This window comes from Oncorhynchus mykiss, chromosome 16 (assembly GCF_013265735.2).
Source record: "Oncorhynchus mykiss isolate Arlee chromosome 16, USDA_OmykA_1.1, whole genome shotgun sequence".
Classification (NCBI taxonomy): Eukaryota; Metazoa; Chordata; class Actinopteri; order Salmoniformes; family Salmonidae; genus Oncorhynchus; species Oncorhynchus mykiss.
In genome coordinates, this window is record NC_048580.1 from 65474921 (window position 1) to 65496726 (window position 21806).

General features: G+C 48.4%; 1 protein-coding gene across 1 annotated transcript in view; it reads right to left on the bottom strand.

Annotated features, from left to right (window-relative positions):
- Positions 1-21806, bottom strand: part of LOC110518541 (ERC protein 2-like) — a 488643-nt gene that overhangs the window by 343271 nt on the left and 123566 nt on the right. Inside the window, exon 7 of the mRNA XM_036947561.1 lies at positions 3582-3749. Within this exon, the coding sequence (XP_036803456.1) occupies positions 3582-3749 (168 nt within the window). The remainder of the gene's footprint in view (positions 1-3581; positions 3750-21806) is intronic.

Below are 21806 nucleotides of genomic sequence, written 5' to 3' on the forward strand. Positions count from 1 at the left end.
ACAGAGAACATCCCTGGTTATCCCTAATGCCTCTAATCTGGAGGACTCACTAAACAGAGAACATCCCTGGTCATCCCTACTGCCTCTGATCTGGAGGACTCACTAAACAGAGAACATCCCTGGTCATCCCTACTGCCTCTGATCTGGAGGACTCACTAAACAGAGAACATCCCTGGTCATCCCTACTGCCTCTGATCTGGAGGACTCACTAAACAGAGAACATCCCTGGTCATCCCTACTGCCTCTGATCTGGAGGACTCACTAAACAGAGAACATCCCTGGTCATCCCTACTGCCTCTGATCTGGAGGACTCACTAAACAGAGAACATCCCTGGTCATCCCTACTGCCTCTGATCTGGTGGACTCACTAAACAGAGAACATCCCTGGTTATCCCTACTGCCTCTGATCTGGAGGACTCACTAAACAGAGAACATCCCTGGTCATCCCTACTGCCTCTGATCTGGAGGACTCACTAAACAGAGAACATCCCTGGTCATCCCTACTGCCTCTGATCTGGAGGACTCACTAAACAGAGAACATCCCTGGTCATCCCTACTGCCTCTGATCTGACAGACTCACTAAACAGAGAACATCCCTGGTCATCCCTACTGCCTCTGATCTGGTGGACTCACTAAACAGAGAACATCCCTGGTCATCCCTACTGCCTCTGATCTGGTGGACTCACTAAACAGAGAACATCCCTGGTCATCCCTACTGCCTCTGATCTGACAGACTCACTAAACAGAGAACATCCCTGGTCATCCCTACTGCCTCTGATCTGGTGGACTCACTAAACACAACATGCTTTGTTTGTAAATTATGTCTGACTGTTGGAGTGTGCCCCTGGATTTCCGTAAATAAAAAAAACAGGAAAATGGTGCCATCTGGTTTGCTTAATATAAAGAATTTGAAATTATTTATACTTTTACTTTCCAAATACTTTTAGACTTTTACTCAAGTAGAATTTTACTGGGTGACTTTTACTTTATAAAGGTATCTTTACTTTTACTACAGTATGACAGTTAGGTACTTTATCCACCAGTGATCTGCCAGTCAGCCATTCAGTCAGCCAATCAGCCATTTATTTTATCCTTTAGTTAACCAGGTAAGTCAGTTAACAAATTCTTATTTTCAATGACTGCCTAGGAACAGTGGGTTAACTGCCTGTTCAGGGGCAGAACGACAGATTTGTACCTTGTCAGCTCGGGGAGTTGAACTTGTTACTAGTCCAACGCTCTAACCACTAGGCTACCCTGCCGCCCCATTCGGTCAGTCGGTCAGTCAGCAAGCTATTCAGTCGGTCAGCCAGCAAGTCATTCAATCATTTAGTAACTCAGTCAGTCACTCAGTTAGTCAGCCAGTCAGTCAGCCGGTCAGTCAGCCAGCCATTCAGTCAGTTATTCAGCCAGCCAGTCAGTCAGCCATTTAGCCAGCAAGTCAGTCAGCCTAGTTAAACAAAAAAATAAAAAAGTCAGTCAGTCGGTCAGCCAATCAGTCAGCAAGTCAGCTGGTCAGTCAGTCGGTCAGTCAGCCATTCAGCCAGTCAGTCAATTGGTCAGCCAGTCAGTCAGCCAGCCGTTCAGTCAGCCAGCCGTTCAGTCAGCCAGTCAGTCAATCAGCCATTCAGGTCAGTCAAACAGACCCAAAAAATTAAGAAGTCAGACAGTCAAGTCAGCCATTCAGTCGGTCAGTCAGCCAGTCAGCCGGTCAGTCAGCTGGTCAGTCAGCCATTCAGCCAGCCGGTCAGTCAACCATTCAGTCGGTCAGTCAGCCATTCAGTCGGTCAGTCAGCCAGTCAGCTGGTCAGTCAGCCAGTCAATCAGTCAGTCAGTCAGCAAGCCGTTCGGTCAGTCGGTCAGCCAGCCAGTCATTCAGCCAGCCAAACAATCAGTCAGCCATTCAGTCAGCCAGTCAATCAGCCGGTCAGTCAGACAGTCAGTCAGACAGTCAGTCAGCTATTCAGTCGGTCAGCCATTCAGTCAGTCGGTCAGCCAGCCGGTCAGTCAGCTGGTTAGTCAGCAAGTCAGCCAGTCAGTCGGTTGGTCAGCCATTCAGTCAGTCAGCCATTCAGCCAGTCAGTCAGCCAGCCGTTCAGTCAGCCAGCCGCTCAATCAGCCAGCCAGCCAGTCAGCAAGCCGTTCAGCCAATAAGTCATTCAACCATTCAGCCATTCGGTCAGCCATTCAGCAAGTCAGCCGGTCAGTCAGCCATTCAGTTGGTCAGTCAGCCATTCAGTCATCCATTCAGTCAGTCAGTCAGTAAGCCATTCAGTCAGTAAGCTATTCAGTCAGTTAGCCAGCCAGGCAGCCAGCTATTCAGTCAGCCTTTCAGTCAGTCAGTCAGTCAGTCAGCCATTCAGTCTGTTGACCATTCCATCAGTCTGCCATTCAGTCAGTCAGTCAGTCAGTCAGTCAGTCTGCCATTCAGTCAGCCGGCCATTCAGTCAGTCAATCAATAAGGTGGGGACATGTTAGTGTAGGTCAAGGCCTCTTCTATTCCTCTCTTGTTGCTTTATTTCAGGGAAGAAGAGTCTTTCACCAGGGGCCAATTATGAGTGATGGACCCCAGAGAAGGGGAGGAAATTAGCAGTGACCCTCAGCTTCTCTCTGACCCGCCCCCATGGACCACACTGTAAATTACAGCCCTCATGGATCTATGGGAACCAGGAAATTTGGCAAACCAATCAGAAGGCAGGGCTCCTCCTATGCAGTGCAGAGTGTTTAGTCAGGGAGTAATGGACTGGAACACCTGGGACAAGTTCTTTAGTCTGGGCTAAGTCAGTCTATCTGTGCCTTCACAGGGCTACTGTACACAACACTGTCTAAACATGTCGCTGTGATGTCACTCCTCACACACACACACATGCATGGCTTCAGAAGCTTTTATAAGGTTAATTCTGCAGACAGACCCATGGCCACCCGGTGTGTGTTCCTGTCCTCTATGGGCCAATTACACACACGTAAAGGTTCCTCTCTACTCTCCCTCTTCTGCCTCTTTCCTCCTCCATCGCTTTCCCTTGCTGTGTTTAATGGGGTTAAAAGAGGTTGGGGGGGGGGGGGGGGGGTTCCTGTCCATGGGATCCTGTCCATGCCGTATGTATGAGTAAAGATGCCCTTTAGTTACTATCTGATGTAGCCATTCCTAATTAGCCTCTTACCTTCGACCCATGGGCTCTGTCTCACGCCCACTGCCTAACGAGCTCATTTATATCAAACTAGGATGGATATGAGTGCGCCTTTCTTTTCTGTCCTGTCAGGGACCCATCAGCATTAGTGATGATGTGATGTCAACAAATACTGTAGTCACTTAATTCAATTGAATAAAGTCAGAAACAGTTCTATAAGTATGAGACCTTCTCACAGGGCCGACTTCCTCTCCTAAGGGTACATCGTTTGACTGGCTTCCTCTTCAACCTACACTTCAGGTAGCGTGTGTGTTTCCGTGTGTGTGTGCTTATGCGTGTGTGTGCTGAGAGAAGGATGTCTCCGGGGTCATACTCAGTGGTGACTCCCCAAACTAGTGGGCTAATTAGTTGTAATTAACACTATTGGAGAACAGCTAGTCACATTCACACACACACCTTCTTCTGCAAGATGTTGACCTTCCTCTCCTTAACATCCAGCATATCCTTCATGTCCCGGATCTCTCCGGCCAGCGTGTCCTTCTCCTCCGTCAGGTCCTGGAGCTGCTGGGTCTTCATACTGAGGAAGGACTCCTTTTCTTCCAGACGAACACGCAACGCATCCACCTGGGAGAGAGAGAGATAGGAGGGCTCAGATTAAACTAGCTCTTATTGAACAAGGCTACAATGTAACAACCACAGCATAAAATAAGACAGAGAGAAAGGAGGGCTCAGATTAAACTAGCTCTTATTGAACAAAGACAGAGAGAAAGGAGAGACAGAAAGACATGTAGAGGGACAGACAGAGACAGAAAGAGAAAGATAGACAGAAACACAGAAAGAGAGGAGAGAGACAGAAACACATAAAGAGAGGAGAGACAGAAACACAGAAAGAGAAAGATAGACAGAAACACAGAAAGAGAAATATAGACAGAAACACAGAAAGAGAGGAGAGAGAGAGTGAGGCAGAGAAAGACAGAGAAAGATAGACAGAAACACAGAAAGAGAGGAGAGAGAGAGTGAGGCAGAGACAGAGAAAGAGACAGAGGGAGAGAGATAGAGAGCGACAGAGAGAGAGATATTCACTTCTTTATTCCAGTATATTAGCTATATGAACCCACAGTATGTACCACAGACTACAGGGTTCTCTGTTGTTATTGGGCATATACTGTACAGGTATCAATCCTCACTGCCTAACATCAACATTCTTTGGACATTTCTCCACATTGTAGTGTCTAGAGTCTCACTCTGAGCTGGCTGTCAGAGTGTCAGACTGCTAGTGCTGATTACATTAACAGGTTGTGTTGCCATGGAGCCGTGCTACTGCTGCTGGGTAGTCATCAGCGCCATGTGAAACCAGGCTACCCTTGTTTAATTCAACTTCCAAGGTCTGTCTGTGTGCATGTGTCCGTCTATGTGAACTTGTTATCGGGCATTTTAACAAGCCTGGGGTGGGCTCAGAGGAGATGGTGTGAATGTTTTAAGGGTTTGATGGAACATATTTCAGAGACTTTACAGGGCATTTCCACAGAGAGAGAGAAGATACAGCATGTGTGTGTGTAACATGCAGTGATAGAGGTTCTCTCAGAGCCATTAGCACCAGGCTGGTACCCCCAGGTGTAAGATGGGAAAGTATGTATCTCATATTACCTGGCTGGCAGTGTCCCAGACCCTGCTACTGAGGCCTGCTCTGTCCTTCTCTCCCTGGCACTCACACACTGCACTGACACCCCTAATCCGACTCTCTGGACTGGACATCTCAGGTGTGTGTGTGTGTGTGTGTGTGTGTGTGTGTGTGTGTGTGTGTGAGTGAGAGAGAGTGCCTGTCTATGTGTGTGTGAGTATCTAATCCCCCCCCCCACCTGGCAAAGAGCAATTTAGAAAGAATGTGTAAGCGTCGGTGAGCAGGAAATCCCTCAGATCACTCACTAAGCTGTGATACACTAGTCTCTGAATGGTAATACCCTCTTATAGCACGCCCTAGGTGCCTGGGACAGAATCACATTCCCTGAAACACAGAGACAGAGGAAAGGAGAGAGAGAGAGAGAGAGTGAGGAGGGGTAGACCTCCTGGTAGATATTGTAATCACTGTAGCACGTTGAAACTACCGTCATCTCCTTCAGTGAACGTGAAAATGCTACTTCACCCAGTAATGCACTGTAGAGCTCTCTGTCAACATATACACTGCTGAGATGATGGATATGGAGCTAAATGTATGTTGTGGAGACTAAAGGCCCCTCTCTCTCTCTCTCCCTCTCTCTCTCTCTCTCTCTCGCTCTCTCTCTCTCTCTGGTGAGACAGGGAGATCTTGTGAAGTGATGAAAGCCATCTCTCCATCCCCGTCTCTATCTCCCTCCCCCCTCTCCTTCTCCCTCCCCCTCTCCTTCTCCCTCCCTCCCTCTTCCTAGGATTCTTCCAGTGTACATCAGTAGGTGTGAGTTGTGAGGAGAAACAGAGGGGTTGGGATCCCTCCAGTCCCGCCAAACATTGTTTTTGGGGTCCATCCCACATTTCTCAACGCCACGCTGCCCTGTGACAACACGCAAAACAGAACGCCTGCTGTCTCCACGGCAACCAGGGACTCGTTTGGCCCGAGCTATTGGATGCTGGCGTGGACATTCTGTTTTGTAATTACAGTGTTTCATTGGCTCAGAGAGGGGGAGTCGGGAATAGATCAGCCCAGAGAGAGAGAGAGGTGGGGAGAGAAAGAAAGAGAGATGGGAGGAAGAGAAAGAAAGAGAGGGAGCAGTCCAGTCCGGCCTGGCTCAGTCCAAATCCGACGGGGACGGGGGAGATTGCATCGAGGCGTGCCGGTGCATAGATGAATTAAAAACACATCCATCGCCCTATCTCTCCAAACCCCAGCGTAAGCCTCCCAGCCCCTCACTCAACACCAGATCATTTAAAAAGGTTTTGATATGTTTTCAAGATTTCGTGGTTGCAAAACTATTAATTCTTGGCAAAGTGAGATGCAAATGCGCACACAGTCATTCATACACACTATCATTCTCACACACTCATTCATACACACTATCATTCTCACATACGCATACATGCATAGTATGTGTGCAGCCCTGGACACACAAACACAGTCTCGCGCATATACGCGCACACACACACACACCTACACACACACACACACACACTCCCCCACTTCACCTCCCCTTTCATATTTCAAATGACAGCCAAATCTGCTTTTTGGACGTTGGTTTGCTAAGTAAAACAGCGGTTTAAAGAAAACACCAGCACTGTTAGTCTTCACCTCCCTTTTTCTGCTTCACGTTTCATCATAAAAGTTTTTCTGGCAGCCAAATCTGCAAAGGTATAAAACCTCGAGTCGGCTTTGGGTCCAATAAACAACTAGGAGACTATATGAGGAGACCACATTCAAAAGTACCAGAGAGCATGAGAATACCACAGTATTGTACAAAGTAACAGGTCAGGAATTATACCTTCTGCCTTCTCACCTCAATGGACATTACAAACCCTTAGGCAGGCATGATACAAAGCTCAGGGGTGCATGCTCAGACCCCTCCTGTACTCCCTGTTCACTCATGACTGCATGGCCATCGTTAAGTTTGCTGATGACAACAGTGGTAGGCCTGATCACCGACAACGATGAAACAGCCTATAGGGAGGAGGTCAGAGACCTGACCATGTGGTGCAAGGACAACAATCTCTCCCTCAATGTGATCAAGACTAAGGAGATGATTGTGGACTACAGGAAAAGGAGGACCGGGCACGCCACCATTCTCATCGACGGGGCTGTAGTGGAGCAGGTTGAAAGCTTCAAATTCCTTGGTGTCCACATCACCAACAAACTAACATGGTCCAAACACACCAAGACAGTCGTGAAGAAAGCACGACAACGCCTATTCCCCCTCAGGGGACTGAAACAATTTGGCATGGGTCCTCAGATCCTCAAAAGCAGCTGCACCATTGAGAGCATTTTGACGGATTGCATTACTGCCTGGTATGGCAACTGCTCGGCCTCCAACCTCAATGCACTACAGAGGGTAGTGCGTACGGCCCAGTACATCACCGGGGCCAAGCTTCCTGCCATCTAGGACCTCTATACCAGGCGGTGTCAGAGGGAGGCCCTAAAAATTGTCAAAGACTCCAGCAACCCCAGTCATAGACTGTTCTCTCTGCTACCGCATGGCAAGCGGTACCGAAGTGCCAAGTAAGTCATTCGGTCGGTCGGTCGGTCGGTCACTCACTCACTCACTCACTCACTCACTCACTCACTCACTCACTCACTCACTCACTCACTCACTCACCCACTCACTCACCCACTCACTCACTCAGTCACTCACTCACTCAAGTCAGTGACCTGGGTGTTGCTTCTTATGTTCTACCTCATGGACCTTTCTAAACACAATGCTGAACCTGCTTTGGAAGGAAATACAGACAACATGCTCACTGCACAGTTTTTCTTCTCCTGAAGCAGGACGGTGCAGTTGGTTGTCTCTGGTTGCTGTGATGAGTTGTAGTCAGACAGCGTGTGTGTTATCCGGGAGTATGGCAACAACGTGCCAAATACATGAATACATCTGCTGTGAAATGAATCATCCCAAATCAACAGATAATATTAGAGTAATTGGTGTTTAATTTGCCCTAAAAAAATACTATTGTCTAAATACAGTAGCATTACTATATTTACATACCATAGTATTCACTGTTTTTGTGGACATGACTGTAGTGTATTTGTGGACATGACTGTATATTGTATATTGTTGTAACACCTGCTAACTAGGGTTAGCTAAAATGGCACTACTTCCTGACTATACCAGTTACTGTTTAATGAGGGGAAAACCTCAATCAGGACATAAGACACTATACCAGTTACTGTTTAATGAGGGGAACACCTCAATCAGGAGATAAGACACTATACCAGTTACTGTTTAATGAAGGGAACACCTCAATCAGGACATAATATACTATACCAGTTACTGTTTAATGAGGGGAACACCTCAATCAGGACATAATATACTATACCAGTTACTGTTTAATGAGGGGAACACCTCAATCAGGACATAAGATACTATACCAGTTACTGTTTAATGAGGGGAACACCTCAATCAGGACATAAGACACTATACCAGTTACTGTTTAATGAAGGGAACACCTCAACCAGGACATAAGATACTATACCAGTTACTGTTTAATGAGGGGAACACCTCAATCAGGACATAAGATACTATACCAGTTACTGTTTAATGAGGGGAACACCTCAATCAGGACATAAGACACTATACCAGTTACTGTTTAATGAGGGGAACACCTCAATCAGGACATAAGACACTATACCAGTTACTGTTTAATGAGGGGAACACCTCAATCAGGACATAAGACACTATACCAGTTACTGTTTAATGAAGGGAACACCTCAATCAGGACATAAGATACTATACCAGTTACTGTTTAATGAAGGGAACACCTCAATCAGGACATAAGACACTATACCAGTTACTGTTTAATGAGGGGAACACCTCAATCAGGACATAAGACACTATACCAGTTACTGTTTAATGAAGAGAACACCTCAATCAGGACATAAGATACTATACCAGTTACTGTTTAATGAGGGGAACACCTCAATCAGGACATAAGACACTATACCAGTTACTGTTTAATGAGGGGAACACCTCAATCAGGACATAATATACTATACCAGTTACTGTTTAATGAGGGGAACACCTCAATCAGGACATAAGACACTATACCAGTTACTGTTTAATGAAGGGAACACCTCAATCAGGAGATAAGACACTATACCAGTTACTGTTTAATGAAGGGAACACCTCAATCAGGACATAAGATACTATACCAGTTACTGTTTAATGAGGGGAACACCTCAATCAGGACATAAGACACTATACCAGTTACTGTTTAATGAAGAGAACACCTCAATCAGGACATAAGATACTATACCAGTTACTGTTTAATGAGGGGAACACCTCAATCAGGACATAAGACACTATACCAGTTACTGTTTAATGAAGGGAACACCTCAATCAGGACATAATATACTATACCAGTTACTGTTTAATGAGGGGAACACCTCAATCAGGACATAAGATACTATACCAGTTACTGTTTAATGAAGAGAACACCTCAATCAGGACATAAGATACTATACCAGTTACTGTTTAATGAAGAGAACACCTCAATCAGGACATAAGACACTATACCAGTTACTGTTTAATGAGGGGAACACCTCAATCAGGACATAAGACACTATACCAGTTACTGTTTAATGAGGGGAACACCTCAATCAGGACATAATATACTATACCAGTTACTGTTTAATGAGGGGAACACCTCAACCAGGACATAAGACACTATACCAGTTACTGTTTAATGAGGGGAACACCTCAATCAGGAGATAAGATACTATACCAGTTACTGTTTAATGAGGGGAACACCTCAATCAGGACATAAGACACTATACCAGTTACTGTTTAATGAGGGGAAAACCCCAATCAGGACCTATGACACTATACCAGTTACTGTTTAATGAAGGGAACACCTCAATCAGGACCTATGACACTATACCAGTTACTGTTTAATGAAGAGAACACCTCAATCAGGACCTATAACACACAGGTTTGTGACAGGCCACCTATGGAGTTGGGTCAACAGTTCTGACCAATGTAACAGACCAGACAACACCTTAGTAAAAATACACACTTTAAACTATAATTGTAACATCTAAACGTTAGACAGGTTCCAGGCCCATGACAGAAAAACAGTACAGAGGCAGATATAAACAACAAGTCAAGTTTACTAAAGCTTAGAGGATTAGGTTGGCTTGTTCGACACATAAATAACACATTACCAAGAGTACACCAAAATGATTTCTTAGATCTGTTACTTCCACTAGATCGCTTTCTGAAATACAACAGTGCTTACACGGAGATTCTAACCAAGTTCACAAGATGACCAAATACAGTGACAGACAATACTGTACTTCTGATGGTAGGAAAGAAAGAACAGTTAACCACTGCCTTTACATACACAATATATATATATTTTAGAATGCAAATGACTGTACTTAAAAAGACTGTCAATAAACCGCCTGGACCTCAAACCAGAAAAGCTTCTCCAAACAATCCAACTGAAGGCAAAAGGGCATTATTGCAGTGCTTTTACATAATGAACGTCTTGAATAAACTCACTGATGGTCAAACGCAACACATACCATTCAGAACAAAATCGACCACACCCCGAACATTTATTCAAGACAGCAGGGTCACAAAATGGTTGTTCACAGAACTAACCAACAGAACCAACACCATACCAGCCTATACACACAAGGACATTCCAGGTTCAAAACTCTCACCTGAACATCAGAGAGGAACAGGCGAAGCAAGAGGCATAACTGGGCCCAAAAGCTGTCTTCTCAAGCAGGCGGCTTAGGTTTTAGTGTTTGTCGCTTACCAAGTGAGGACGTTTCTATGGAGGTCAATACTTGGTTAACAAAAGAGGTGAATGGCTTATTTGTTACATTTGGCTTATTTGATTGAATAAAAGTTTGGTAATGATAAGGATGTTACGAGTGTACTGATATAAGTAGGACACATGACATCTCAGAAACACTTTATATCGGAATTACGTCTGCTGTTCACACGAGCATCTGCACTCTGATTGGCTTGAATGGTCCCACCTGATCTTGCCTCCTCCCGGCTGCCTTCCACTTTTGAAGACAACCTCCAGGCCTTCTTTTCATTGTTAGCAAGGAAACTTCAGTTTCTGGTCAATATAATGGATAATCTGTGACATGTCCAAGGGGTGTTTTATACATTTCCTGCATATCCTACCCTAATAACGGTGCCCAGGGAAACTGACCAAAAGTTTGGTTCCTAGCCTGTCACACAATATTCTTCAGTTACACAATTGTCTGAGTAGAGCAAGCCACTATCTGGGAATGTGTTATTGCTTGTCAGATGATTGTTGATGGTAAAGACAAAAGGAACTGCCAGTTGATTTTTAATCTTCCATTTTTTTTCAGAATATTAAACTGTAGAATTGTTTATGTGGGTATCCCTGAACCTGGAGTCTATCAGTGGAGAGACACAGACACACAGATCTGATGTGAACAGTAATTCCACATCTATCTCCGTCCATGTGAGGAGACTGCTGCTCTGCTCTCTATCACAGAGGAACTCAACAGTTTCATGAGAGAAAAGTCCTTGCGTTGATCCAGTGGTCCCACAATGGACCTGGACATCTGACTGCCATTACAATGAATTCGAACATACTTCTAAGATACAGAAACACCTACACACTTTAAGAAATAAAACTGAGTACAAGTACCTCCCATATATCTACCGGGAAACTTTTATATACTGATTATTACACTGGAGCTATTGTATATAACATCTCCAAACACTACAACTTGTTCCCTTTCCTTCATCCATAAAGCACGTCTGGATTGGGAGAGGCCCAGGAGAGGAGGCCAGAGCAGGTGTGTAGCGGTGGTGTGGCACACCCAGATCTGAGCCGCATCATCTCAGAGCTAGGAGTCTGGGATGCAGGCAGGTCAGTGGACGCCTACAGGGCAGGGCTGGCTATGCCGGTCTCTCCGTCTGTCTCAGCACACCTCTTTCATCCTCCTTACACCTTGAGCAGAGGAGCTGCAAACCTAGGAGTCCTTCTTAATGGTTCACACACCCTCACTGCTAAAACACACACACACACACACACACACACACACACACAGCTAAAACGCTCCCGCTCACAACGCACACACTGATCCATGCGGATATGAGAGAACATTCCCTGTCCTCAGGCAAGGGCAGAGAATTCCGAGGTGTGTCATCAAGCTGAGAATGAGACACGGATAAAGCTCAAACGCACACACACACGCACACACTCGCACGCAAAGACACACACACACACACACACACACACACTTCATAGCTCAGATCTGGAGTCACGTAATGACCGGATCACACAGGCCTCCTTATGGGATAATGACAGGATGAACTGTAATATGGGCTGCAGGGCAAAGAACAGGAGAAAACCCATGGAATACACAAAAACACGCACTCACACACTCTGCCTTTAAAAGGGGCCTCAGGTCATGAGTATGTCACAGTTCTATTGATGGTGATGTACACTGGTAGAGGGGGAACGCAATGCCAGTCAACGGTTGATGTTCCCAGAGAAATCACTCCAGACCTGATGTTTGGAGAAAGCGTCTTATTCTGCAGGGAGACAGAGCTTGTTGGATGTTTCATATGTCTTGTATCACGACGGTAGATCTCTCATCCTAGACGGCTGAAGAGGGATATTGTTAAGCTCTAGTGGACAGATTCTGTCCTCTATTACAATCCTGCTTTACCCCAAACACAGCTGTTCACAGCCTTCCTTAACTATATCATCCATCATCATTAACTGCTATAGGAGGGAGAGATACACCACACACACACACACACACACACACACACGAGACACCATGGGCGTTCTCCCTCATTAACACTCGCACCATGTTTGATTATTTTTACTGATCATTTCCAAACACTCCTCGCCAGCCGCTGCATCCTGTTTCCAGGCCTTCCAGTTCCTGTCTAGCTGATTGAACTGTTCCTACTGTAAACCATGTACTGTAGGGAGCAATACTGATATATACAATGCTGTAAATCATGTACTGTAGGGAGCAATACTACTGTAAACCATGTACTGTAGGGAGCAATACTGATATATACAATGCTGTAAACCATGTACTGTAGGGAGCAATACTGCTGTAAACCATGTACTGTAGGGAGCAATACTGCTGTAAATCATGTACTGTAGGGAGCAATACTACTGTAAAGCATGCATTGTAGGGAGCAATACTGATATATACAATGCTGTAAATCATGTACTGTAGAGAGCAATACTACTGTAAATCATGTACTGTAGAGAGCAATACTACTGTAAATCATGTTCTGTAAGGAGAACTACTGATATATACAATACTGTAAAGTGTACTGTAGGGAGGAATACTACTGTAAAGTGTACTGTAGGGAGGAATACTACTGTAAAGTGTACTGTAGGGAGGAATACTACTGTAAAGTGTACTGTAGGGAGAAATACTACTGTAAAGTGTACTGTAGGGAGGAATACTACTGTAAAGTGTACTGTAGGGAGGAATACTACTGTAAAGTGTACTGTAGGGAGGAATACTACTGTAAAGTGTACTGTAGGGAGGAATACTACTGTAAAGTGTACTGTAGGGAGGAATACTACTGTAAAGTGTACTGTAGAGAGGAATACTGCTGTAAAGTGTACTGTAGAGAGGAATACTACTGTAAAGTGTACTGTAGAGAGGAATACTACTGTAAAGTGTACTGTAGGGAGGAATACTACTGTAAAGTGTACTGTAGGGAGGAATACTGACACTAGTGCAGGACTTGACATTAACGGTTTTAGTAAAACTGATTTTTGACTCCCCAAAAAAGGCCCGTAACGACATCGGCCAAAAGGGGGGCTGAAAATTACTAAAGTACGTATCAAGTTTCAGCATGATAATGCATGGCCCAATGTCGCAAGAATTCCTGGAAGCTGAAAATGTCCCAGTTCTTTCATGGCCTGTATACTCACCAGACATGTCATCCATTGAGCATGTTTGGGATGCTCTGGATCGACGTGTACAACAGTGTGTTCCATTTCCTGCCAATATCCAGCAACTTCCCACAGCCATTGAAGAGGAGTGGGACAACATTCTACAGGCCACTATCAACAGCATGATCAACTCCATGGAAAGGAGATGTGTCGTGCTGCATGAGGCAAATGGTGGTCACACCAGATACTGACTGGTTTTCTGATCCACGCCCCTACCGTTTATTAAGGTATCTGTGACCAACAGATATCTGTATTCTCAGTCATGTGAAATATATAGATTAGGGCCTAATTCATTAATACAAATGTGCTGATTCCCTTATATGAACTGTAACTCAGTAAAATCTTGTAAAATGTTGCATGTTGCGTTTCTTTTTATTCAGTGTGGGAATATGGGTAAATGACCCAGAATGTCATGCTGCGGCAGCTTCTGCCTGATCCAACGCTGATCGGAGTAATCGTTTGATATTGTGATTTTTTTACTTGTCCATTCAGACAACTGAAATCTATATTCTGGTTGTGCGACTCGTTTTTAAACATTGTTTTTTACTTGCCTTAATGTTGAGCCCTGTAGTGTAAACCATGTACTGCAGGGAGCCATACTGATTCATACAAAACTGTCACCATGTATTGTAAGGAGCAATACTGATGCAATACAATACTGTAAAGCATGTACTGCAGGGAGCCATACTGAAGGCCTCCATACTCAATCAGCTGGAAGGTTCTCTGTCTCTCCATCTCTATTGAGCATTACTATTAGAGCACAAACTACCTGCTGTTGAGAACAAACTACTACTAGATATCCCTCCTTCTCTCCCTCTATCCTATCCCTCCTTCTCTCCCTCTATCCTATCCCTCCTTCTTTCCCTCTATCCTATCCCTCCTTCTCTCCCTCTATCCTCTCCATTCTACCCTCCCTCTGTCTGCTCCCTCCTTCTCTCCTCTCCCTCCATCCATCTCCCTCTATCCTCTCCCTTCTTCCCTCCCTCTATCCTCTCCCTTCTTTCCTCCTTCTATCCTCTCCCTTCTTCCCTCCCTCTATCCTCTCCCTTCTTCCCTCCCTCTATCCTCTCCCTTCTTCCCTCCCTCTATCCTCTCCCTCCTTCCCTCCCTTTTTCCCTCCCTCTATCCTCTCCCTCTATCCTCTCCCTTCTTCCCTCCCTCTATCCTCTCCCTTCTTTCCTCCTTCTATCCTCTCCCTTCTTCCCTCCCTCTATCCTCTCCCTTCTTCCCTCCCTCTATCCTCTCCCTTCTTCCCTCCCTCTATCCTCTCCCTCCTTCCCTCCCTTCTTCCCTCCCTCTATCCTCTCCCTTCTTCCCTCCCTCTATCCTCTCCCTTCTTCCCTCCCTCTATCCTCTCCCTTCTTTCCTCTATCCTCTCCCTTCTTTCCTCCTTCTATCCTCTCCCTTCTTTCCTCCCTCTATCCTCTCCCTCCTTCTTTCCCTCTATCCTCTCCCTTCTTCCCTCCCTCTATCATCTCCCTTCTTCCCTCCCTCTATCCTCTCCCTTCTTCCCTCCCTCTATCCTCTCCCTTCTTTCCTCCTTCTATCCTCTCCCTTCTTTCCTCCCTCTATCCTCTCCCTCCTTCTTTCCCTCTATCCTCTCCCTTCTTCCCTCCCTCTATCCTCTCCCTTCTTCCCTCCATCTATCCTCTCCCTTCTTTCCTCCCTCTATCTTCTCCCTTCTTTCCTCCCTCTATCCTCTCCCTTCTTCCCTCCCTCTATCCTCTCCCTTCTTCCCTACCTCTATCCTCTACATTCTTCCCTCCCTATATCCTCTCCCTTCTTCCCTCCCTCTATCCTCTCCCTTCTACCCTCCCTCTGTCCGCTCCCTCCTTCTCTCCTCTCCCTCCATCCATCCTCTCCCTCCTTCTCTCCTCTCCCTCCTTCTCTCCTCTCCCTCCATCCTCCCCCTCCTTCTCTCCTCTCCCTCCTTCCCTCCCTCTAACCTCTCCCTTCTTCCCTCCCTCTATCCTCTCCCTTCTTCCCTCCCTCTATCCTCTCCCTTCTTCCCTCCCTCTATTCTCTCCCTTCTTCCCTCCCTCTACAATCTCCCTCTATTATCTCCCTTCTTCCCTCCCTCTATCCTCTCCCTCTATCCTCTCCCTTCTTCCCTCCGTCTATCCTCTCCCTTCTTCCCTCCCTCTATCCTCTCCCTCTATCCTCTCCCTTCTTCCCTCCGTCTATCCTCTCCCTTCTTCCCTCCCTCTATCCTTTCCCTCTATCCTCTCCCTTCTTCCCTCCCTTCTTCCCTCCCTCTATCCTCTCCCTTCTTCCCTCCCTCTATCCTCTCCCTTCTTCCCTCCCTCTATCCTCTCCCTTCTTCGCTCCCTCTATCCTCTCCCTTCTTCCCTCCCTCTATCCTCTCCCTTCTTCCCTCCCTCTATCCTCTCCCTTCTTCCCTCCCTCTATCCTCTCCCTCTATCCTTTCCCTCTATCCTCTCCCTTCTTCCCTCCCTCTATCCTCTCCCTTCTTCCCTCCCTCTATCCTCTCCCTCTATCCTCTCCCTCTATCCTTTCCCTCTATCCTCTCCCTTCTTCCCTCCCTCTATCCTCTCCCTCTATCCTCTCCCTTCTTCCCTCCTTCTCTCCTCTCCCTCCCTCCATCCTCTCCCTCCATCTCCCTCCTTCTCTCCTCTCCCTCCCTCCATCCTCTCCCTCTATCCTCTCCCTTCTTCCCTCTTTCTATCCTCTCACTTCTTCCCTCCCTCTATCCTCTCCCTCTATCCTCTCCCTTCTTCCCTCTTTCTATCCTCTCACTTCTTCCCTCCCTCTAACCTCTCCCTCTATCCTCTCCCTTCAACCCTCCCTCTATCCTCTCCCTCTATCCTCTCCCTTCTTCCCTCTTTCTATCCTCTCACTTCTTCCCTCCCTCTATCCTCTCCCTCTATCCTCTCCCTTCTTCCCTCTTTCTATCCTCTCACTTCTTCCCTCCCTCTATCCTCTCCCTCTATCCTCTCCCTTCTTCCCTCTTTCTATCCTCTCACTTCTTCCCTCCCTCTATCCTCTCCCTCTATCCTCTCCCTTCCTCCCTCTTTCTATCCTCTCACTTCTTCCCTCCCTCTATCCTCTCCCTTCTTCCCTCCCTCTATCCTCTCCCTTCTTCCCTCCCTCTATCCTCTCCCTCTATCCTCTCACTTCTTCCCTCCCTCTATCCTCTCCCTCTATCCTCTCACTTCTTCGCTCCCTCTATCCTCTCCCTCTATCCTCTCCCTTCTTCCCTCTTTCTATCCTCTCACTTCTTCCCTCCCTGTATCCTCTCCCTCTATCCTCTCCCTTCTTCCCTCCCTCTATCCTCTCCCTTCTACCCTCCCTCCGTCCGCTCCCTCCTTCTCTCCTCTCCCTCTATCCTCTCCCTTCTTCCCTCTTTCTATCCTCTCACTTCTTCCCTCCATCTATCCTCTCCCTCTATCCTCTCCCTTCTTCCCTCTTTATATCCTCTCACTTCTTCCCTCCCTCTATCCTCTCCCTCTATCCTCTCCCTTCTTCCCTCCCTCTATCCTCTCCCTTCTTCCCTCCCTCTATCCTCTCCCTCTATCCTCTCACTTCTTCCCTCCCTCTATCCTCTCCCTCTATCCTCTCACTTCTTCCCTCCCTCTATCCTCTCCCTCTATCCTCTCCCTTCTTCCCTCTTTCTATCCTCTCACTTCTTTCCTCCCTCTATCCTCTCCCTTCTTCCCTCCCTCTATCCTCTCCCTTCTTCCCTCCCTCTATCCTCTCCCTCTATCCTCTCCCTCCTTCTCTCCTCTCCCTCCATCCTCACCCTCCTTCTCTCCTCTCCCTCCTTCTCTCCTCTCCCTCCATCTGGCTCCTTCTCTCCCTCCTTCTTTCCCTCTATCCTCTCCCTTCTTCCCTCCCTCTATCCTCTCCCTTCTACCCTCCCTCCGTCCGCTCCCTCCTCCTCTCCTCTCCCTCCATCCTCTCACTCCTTCTCTCCTCTACCTCCTTCTCTCCTCTCCCTCCATCTCCCTCCTACTATCCTCTACCTTCTTCTTTCCCTCTATCCTCTCCCTTCTTCTCTCCCTCTATCCTCTACCTTCTTCACTCCCTCTATCCTCTCCCTTCTTCCCTCCCTCTATCTTCTACCTTCTTCTTTCCCTCTATCCTCTCCCTTCTTCCCTCCCTCTATCCTCTCCCTTCTTCCCTCCCTCTATCCTCTCCCGCTATCCTCTCCCTTCTATCCTCCCTCCGTCCGCTCCCTCCCTCCTTCTCTCCTCTCCCTCCTTCTCTCCTCTCCCTCCATCCTCTCCCTCCTTCTCTCCACTCCCTCTATCCTCTCCCTTCTTCCCTCCCTCTATCTTCTACCTTCTTCTTTCCCTCTATCCTCTCCCTTCTTCCCTCCCTCTATCCTCTCCCTTCTTCCCGCCCTCTATCCTCTCCCTCTATCCTCTACCTTCTTCCCTCCCTCTATCCTCTACCTTCTTCCCTCCCTCTATCCTCTCCCTCTATCCTCTCCTTTCTTCCCTCCCTCTATCCTCTCCCTTCTTCCCTCCCTCTATCCTCTCCCTTCTTCCCTCCCTCTATCCTCTCCCTTCTTTCCTCCCTCTAACCTCTCCTTTCTTCCCTCCGTCTATCCTCTCCCTTCTTCCCTCCCTCTATCCTCTCCCTTCTTCCCTCCCTCTATCCTCTCCCTTCTTCCCTCCCTCTATCCTCTCCCTTCTTCCCTCCCTCTATCCTCTCCCTTCTTCCCTCCCTCTATCCTCTCCCTCTATGATCTCCCTTCTTCCCTCCCTCTATCCTCTCCCTTCTCCCCTCCCTCTATCCTCTCCCTCCTTCCCTCCCTTCTTCCCTCCCTCTATCCTCTCCCTTCTTCCCTCCCTCTATCCTCTCCTTTCTTCCCTCCCTCTATCCTCTCCCTTCTTCCCTCCCTCTATCCTCTCCCTTCTTCCCTCCCTCTATCCTCTCCTTTCTTCCCTCCCTCTATCCTCTCCTTTCTTCCCTCCCTCTATCCTCTCCCATCTTCCCTCCCTCTATCCTCTACCTTCTTCCCTCCCTCTATCCTCTCCCTTCTTCCCTCCCTCTCCCTCTATTATCTCCCTTCTTCCCTCCCTCTATCCTCTCCCTTCTTCCCTCCCTCTATCCTCTCCCTTCTTCCCTCCATCTATCCTCTCCCTTCTTCCCTCCCTCTATCCTCTCCCTTCTTCCCTCCCTCTATCCTCTCCCTTCTTCCCTCCCTCTATCCTCTCCCTTCTTCCCTCCCTCTATCCTCTCCCTTCTTCCCTCCCTCTATCCTCTCCCTCTATTATCTCCCTTCTTCCCTCCCTCTATCCTCTCCCTTCTTCCCTCCCTCTATCCTCTCCCTTCTTCCCTCCCTCTATCCTCTCCCTCCTTCCCTCCCTTCTTCCCTCCCTCTATCCTCTCCCTTCTTCCCTCCCTCTATCCTCTCCCTCTATCCTCTCCCTTCTTCCCTCCCTCTATCCTCTCCCTCTATCCTCTCCCTTCTTCCCTCCCTCTATCCTCTCCCTTCTTCCCTCCCTCTATCCTCTCCCTTCTTCCCTCCCTCTATCCTCTCCTTCAACCCTCCCTCCGTCCGCTCCCTCCTTCTCTCCTCTCCCTCCATCCTCTCCTTTCTTCCCTCCCTCTATCCTCTCCCTTCTTCCCTCCTTCTCTCCACTCCCTCTATCCTCTCCTTTCTTCCCTCCCTCTATCCTCTCCCTTCTTCCCTCCCTCTATGCTCTCCCTTCTTCCCTCCCTCTATCCTCTCCTTTCTTCCCTCCCTCTATCCTCTCCTTTCTTCCCTCCCTCTATCCTCTCCCTTCTTCCCTCCCTCTATCCTCTCCCTTCTTCTTTCCCTCTATCCTCTCCCTTCTTCCCTCCCTCTATCCTCTCCCTTCTTCTTTCCCTCTATCCTCTCCCTTCTTCCCTCACTCTATCCTCTCCCTCTATCCTCTCCCTCCTTCTCTCCTCTCCCTCCATCCTCACCCTCCTTCTCTCCTCTCTCTCCTTCTCTCCTCTCCCTCCATCTGGCTCCTTCTCTCCCTCCTTCTTTCCCTCTATCCTCTCCCTTCTTCCCTCCCTCCATCCTCTCCCTTCTACCCTCCCTCCGTCCGCTCCCTCCTCCTCTCCTCTCCCTCCATCCTCTCACTCCTTCTCTCCTCTCCCTCCTTCTCTCCTCTCCCTCCATCTCCCTCCTTCTATCCTCTACCTTCTTCTTTCCCTCTATCCTCTCCCTTCTTCTCTCCCTCTATCCTCTACCTTCTTCACTCCCTCTATCCTCTCCCTTCTTCCCTCCCTCTATCCTCTCCATTCTGGTGAATTACCTCAGCGTTGACATATACACGAAGTCAAAGGTTATTATCGGTAAGGGAGGAAGGAGTGGGAGGGGTTCATCTACAGCTGGATTAATGAGTAATTATTTACCCTCCTCACCCCACCCCTCACCGAAAATACCCCAAACAACACACATATACACGTTTAAATGCATGTGTGTGTGTGTGTGTGTGTGTGTGTGTGTGTGTGTGTGTGTGTGTGTGTGTGTGTGTGTGTGTGTGTGTGTGTGTGTGTGTGTAAGAGTTAGAAAACAAACATGCAAAATGAGTTTTCCCGGCGGGCGGACATTTCCGGTGTGTTCCTCGGGGAACAGAGCCCCTCTGGGCGTGATAGACCAACCGCATTCTTTATTTCCTTCATTAATGATCAGGCCCAATTATTAACGGAGCTGCAGTGCTTTATATATGTCTGAGGGGTAATCGTGTTTTTCTAGGAGTGATTTATGACTAAAGGAAAGACTGGTGCCCCCTCCCCATTCCTCTACCCCCCCACCCTCTCCACACTCTAACCCCCCTCCCCATTCCTCTACCCCCCGCCCTCTCCACATTCTAACCCCCACTCCCCATTCCTCTACCCCCCACCCTCTCCACACTCTAACCCCCCTCCCCATTCCTCTACCCCCCACCCTCTCCACATTCTAACCCCCCCTCCCCATTCCTCTACCCCCCACCCTCTCCACACTCTAACCCCCCTCCCCATTCCTCTACCCCCACCCTCTCCACATTCTAACCCCCCCTCCCCATTCCTCTACCCCCCACCCTCTCCACATTCTAACCCCCCCTCCCCATTCCTCTATCCCCCACCCTCTCCACATTCTAACCCCCACTCCCCAAAGCCTCTACCCCCCACCCTCTCCACACTCTAACCCCTCCTCCCCATTCCTCTACCCCCCACCCTGTCCACATTCTAACCCCTCCTCCCCATTCCTCTACCCCCCACCCTGTCCACATTCTAACCCCTCCTCCCCATTCCTCTACCCCCCACCCTCTCCACATTCTAACCCCCACTCCCCATTCCTCTACCCCCACCCTCTCCACACTCTAACCCCCCTCCCCATTCCTCTACCCCCCACCCTCTCCACATTCTAACCCCTCTCCCCATTCCTCTATCCCCCACCCTCTCCACATTCTAACCCCCACTCCCCATTCCTCTACCCCCCACCCTCTCCACACTCTAACCCCCCTCCCCATTCCTCTACCCCCCACCCTCTCCACAATCTAACCCCCACTCCCCATTCCTCTACCCCACCCTCTCCACATTCTAACCCCCACTCCCCATTCCTCTACCTCCCACCCTGTCCACATTCTAACCCCCCTCCCCATTCCTCTACCCCCCACCCTCTCCACATTCTAACCCCCCCTCACCACTCCTCTATCCCCCCTCCTCCCATCTACCCACCCTCCCCATTCCTCTACCCACCTCCCCCCTCCTCTACCCCCTCCCCCTCCTCTAGCCCCCCTCCCCACTCCTCTAGCCCCCCCTCTACCCCCCCTCCCCACTCCTCTAGTCCCCTCCCTCCCCACTCCTCTACCCCCTCCCCACTCCTCTAGCCCCCTCCCTCCCCACTCCTCTACCCCCCCTTCCTCCCCACTCCTCTACCCCCCTCCCTCCCCACTCCTCTACTCCCCCTCCCCAGTCCTCTACCCCCACTCCTCTAGCCCCCTCTCCACTCCTCTACCCCCCTCCCCACTCCTCTAACGCCCCTCATGTCTTCACCTACCGTACCCCAACCTTATAATTGAGTTGCCCCCTCCCACCCCCACCCTTATTTTCACTCACCCCATAGTCCCCACCACTCTATTTTCA